The 4,599-nt window shown below is 41.2% G+C and overlaps 1 protein-coding gene across 1 annotated transcript; it reads right to left on the reverse strand.

The window, feature by feature from the left end:
- Positions 1 to 2,192: 2,192 nt before the first annotated feature.
- Positions 2,193 to 3,415, reverse strand: LOC311239111 (claudin-3-like). The gene has a single exon (XM_084327358.1). The coding sequence runs from the start codon at positions 3,407 to 3,409 to the stop codon at positions 2,762 to 2,764; it is 648 nt and encodes a 215-aa protein (XP_084183484.1). The 5' UTR covers positions 3,410 to 3,415; the 3' UTR covers positions 2,193 to 2,761.
- Between the last annotated feature and the right edge of the window lie 1,184 nt (positions 3,416 to 4,599).

A 4,599-nucleotide genomic window follows, 5' to 3' on the forward strand; every position in this document is an offset into this window, starting at 1 on the left:
AACTCAGTTACTACTTTTTTCTTCTCTGTATTGTATATTGTATATATGTATATTGAACACTTTTGTTTACACTTGTTTACATACTTTTGACTTTCTATTTTATAGTTTATCTATTTTTTAGCACACTCTCAAGAGCAAAACAGAAAAAAGCATTTCATATAAAAGTATTCTGTATTTTGGTATGACAACTAATAAAGAAACTTGAAACTTGAATATGCCTGAATTTCCCCAAGGGGATCAATAAAGGAATATCTTATCTTATCTTAGTAGGTCATGTGACTCCAACTGAACACAACATGTTGACTGCTTAAATAAAATAAAAAAAATTATTGAAAGTGCTTAGTGAAATGTGCAAACAGAGAAAAATTAAAATAAAACGGGTCTTATTATGAGTTCTTGCCTCACTCTTGTTACCGGAAATGCCTATCTGAGAGGAACTGAGATAAGATCTATAGTTACTCAGACAGGAAGATGCTAATGTGGCCATAAATGTGTCAAGGTTTGATAACATTAGTTGGAAGTGACACAGGAGGAGGAGGTAATCGTTGGCTCGTAAGGCGATACGGTCTCTCCCATATTTACTATGAGATGCTCATCAATATTTCAGATGGCTGCTTTGTAAGGTTCTGCTGCCTGTGTATCAGACATGAGGCTTGGAGGCCTGGTGTCACAGGGGCTGTTAGTGGCTTCTGACTGGGCCCCTTGATGGGGGTTCCATGGTGCCTTCAGTGGATTGAGAAGTATTTACATTTGTTAGTTATTTTGCACACAAAAGAGTTATGTGTCATATATTGCAATGGGTTTTTATTTGATTTCATTGATTTTAAACACTCCCTACTGTTATCCTACATTACAATATAGACAATTAGTCTGTCAATTATACTGTTTAACAAGAAAAATTTCCCCAGGATAAAACCGTATTATATGTGTCATACTGTATGTGCTTAGGCCTAATGTCTAATTGGACATTTGACAACTTTGTTGCTTTATACAATATTAACGCTTTCATTTAAAAAAAAAAAATTAAGAACTAGAAAATGTAATTCTGATTCATGGTATAAATCTAATATTTCTGATCTACACAACCTGGACCAGCGTTGTAAGCAACAAAAAAGAAAAGAAAAACACATTCCTCAATAATGATATAATCTTTTCCCTCTCGCCCTCTGTTCCTCTCTCTGTCACCGTTTCTCACCTCGTGCCGGTGAGATGCTCCTCGTGGCTAATTGTGTAGCGCGTGTGGTGGTGAAGGTGCTGCTCGTGGTAACAGGGCCCGCGGGGATTGGATGTCAGTCTACTCTTACCATGCCTTTCCACCCAGGCCAGAGCAGAGCGTCACACAGCAGCTGTGAAAAGGTGCGGTTCACCTAGTAGTTCTGATCTGGGTGATTTGTGCCGATACACTATTCATTAATGGGTATTCGAAAATACAGATCTTTATTGCTCATGCAGTTAAAATATTGTTACTTTGAATAAAAAGCTCTTGAGATTGTTGATAACTTATAATAACGATGAAGTACCTAAGAAGAAATGAAGAACCATTGTGTTCACAAACTGTTGATGAACCATCAGTTACTCAAGTCTCACACCTGATTCTGAAATCCTTCCAGAATGGCTTCCACCATCTTCACTAATTCACTAAGAACCATCCATTTGACTTTTAACTGCTCCACTTTCTACCCATTTACACCAAATTCTTAAAGTCAACTATTGGATGCATATGTGTTCCTATACATCAACATTTAGTTCCTTATCATTACGTTTGTGTTACTGTCTCTTCAATAATAGTGACTTTCATGCTGCAAAACAATCCTTATTTCATAGTCACTCTCAAACTTAGATTTCACAACCCACCAAAGAAAATACCAGATTTAGATTTAAAATGAAAGAAAACAACACAACCATATTATACTTAAAAAAAGACATAATTTTTATTTTAAAAGCATGTGAGATGCCTGTGGTGCTGCAGGCCATATGAAGAATCACTGTGGTGGCTGGACACAGGTGCCTCTATGCTGCTTCACTGAACAGAGAAGCATTCAAAGTTTGTTCTGTCTGCCCCTCTCTCCCTCTCTACCCCCCCCCCCCCCTTCCTCTCCCTCTCTCTGAACTAACAGACATTGTGTTGAATACACTTCTCATCCTGTCTTGACCGTTACAGGTAATTAATAGCATCCCGAATACACTAAGTGACATCATCGATATATTGTGTTTTTACCCGTCAAAAATTATCTCGTCTCTTCTTTTTCACGTGGCTGTTTGGTGAAGTAGGATTATAATTACATGTTTGTTTATATTCTCCTTTTATTTTCTGGAGTTTGCCAAATGCCTCATTAACAAGGTCATAATATGAACACTAGTCAGGGCATTGGCAACATTTTTTAAAGCTACATATTCATTGGTTTAGAAATGATTGTTGGAAAACAATGCCACCATTACATTTAGCCTGTCAATTTCACAAGTGAAATATCTTAATTCATTTTATACAATTGCGTAAAAAAAAGGAACACATCAACCAATTCATTGCTTTTCTGAAACAAAGCAGGTAACAAAGGGACATTGTTCTAGTCAAATGACCTTTTGCTGCTATTTCAGCCGCTGAAAAGCACAGAGGCTATTAGCGTAGAGACGTGAAACACTAAAAGCCTAAATCAAATACATCCTTCATTGCGGAGTCCACTTGGACCACAGTTTCATCGGAGCCCTTTCTTCCACACAGTCAGGCGTGGAAAGCAGTTTTTGGGATAAAAACAAAGTTTCTTCATACATAGTCTTTCCTCTCAAACCCTGGGCCTCCCGCGGAGCGCGGGGCGGAGTAGGCCATCCGCGAGGGGTTGTACCTCTTCTCATGCGGCGGACAGGAGCAGCAGAGGAGCCCACCTCCCAGGATCAGGAGACCGGCGGCCGCCCAGCCGATGTAGAGCGCTGCCCCCAGCTCCCTCCTCTGGGCGTCAGTCAGCAGCGGGTTGTAGAAGTCCCTGATGATGGTGTTGGCCGACCAGGAGACGGGGATGAGCTGCATCACCCCCGCCACGATGAAGAACACCCCCGAGACGATCATCACCTTGGACTTGGACGCCTCGTCCTCGATGCAGTTGGTGCACTTGGCCCCGGCGATGGCGATAAGCACGGCCAGGATGGCCAGCAGGATGGAGATGACGGTGAGGGCGCGGGCGGCCTGGAGGTCCTGGGACAGGGCCAGCATGGAGTCGTAGACCTTGCACTGCATCTGGCCCGTGCTCTGCACCACACAGGTCATCCACAGGCCCTCCCAGATGATCTGCGCCGTGACGATGTTGCTGCCGATGAAGGCCGTCACCCTCCACATGGGCAGGGCGCAGGCCAAGATGGCTATGATCCATCCCAGGATGCATAGCGAGATCCCTATCAACTCCAACCCTATGGACATGTTGATGCCTCTTCTTCTTCTTCTTCTTCTTCTTCTTCTTCTTCTTCTTCTTCTTCTTCTTCTTCTTCTTCTTCTTCTTCTTCTTCTTCTTCTTCTCCTTCTTCTTCTTCTTCTTCTTCTTCTTCTTCTTCTTCTTCTTCTTCTTCTTCTTCTTCTTCTTCTTCTTCTTCTTCTTCTTCTTCTTCTTCTTCTTCTTCTTCTTCTTCTTCTTCTTCTTCTTCTTCTTCTTCTTCTTCTTCTTCTTCTTCTTTTGTTGCTGCTGAGTGTCCTTCACACCTGTGAAAGAGAGGTTCACACAGAAGACCAGTGGGGGAAATACTCAACTGGAGATCCAACAAGCAATCAATTAATTTTGGCCCCTTCGCATTCCGTGAGTATGTGATGATCTGGTGCCTCCGTCTCACAAGTATCCTTTATAAGGCAAGATCAGGTGCAGGGGAGGAGCCGGCAGAGGAGCTGACATCACCAGAGGGGAGGAAGGAGCAGAGAGAGCTCTCTCAGGGCCGGCAGGCTCTCTGCTATCGGTTTACATGGCCGGCTTCACAATAGGCCCCAGCTACAAAGGAAACCTTTTACAGTTGAATAGGTATATAATTGTTGTTGTAGGCAATGTAGCCATTCTGAGAGGTGTTATTAGTATTCTAGTATATAAGTGTATAATAAGTGTTGTTGTAGGCAATGTAGCCATTCTGAGAGGTGTTATTAGTATTCTAGTATATGTGTATAATAAGTGTTGTTGTAGGCAATGTAACCATTCTGAGAGGTGTTATTAGTATTCTAGTATATGTGTATAATAAGTGTTGTTGTAGGCAATGTAGCCATTCCGAGAGGTGTTATTAGTATTCTAGTATATAAGTATATATACGTAAGTGTTGTTGTAGGCAATGTAGCCATTCTGAGAGGTGTTATTGATATTCTATATCAGACCTGGGCATTGTACGGCCCGCGGGATGATTCTGACCGGCCCGCGAAAGATTACATGATAATAAAAAAAAATAATAATAATAAAAAAAAATAATTCTTTTTAATATTTTATTTATTTTTCTTTTTTTCTTTTCTTTTTTCATGTCAACGTTCACACGCACAATATACGCTTACCTAGGATTTGACTTGATTCAACAACAAAGCAGTCGGGGCAAACCGAAAACGGTCGAAAGTGTGGTTATTTGAAGTTTGGATTTCTTTTTTCA

Source organism: Notolepis coatsorum (assembly GCF_963971535.1).
Source record: "Notolepis coatsorum genome assembly, chromosome: 1".
NCBI lineage: Eukaryota > Metazoa > Chordata > Actinopteri > Aulopiformes > Paralepididae > Notolepis > Notolepis coatsorum.

Coding starts and splice junctions, on each gene's coding strand:
- LOC311239111 (XM_084327358.1), bottom strand. CDS start 3,409: ATGTCCATAGGGTTGGAGTTGATAGGGATCTCGCTATGCATCCTGGGA.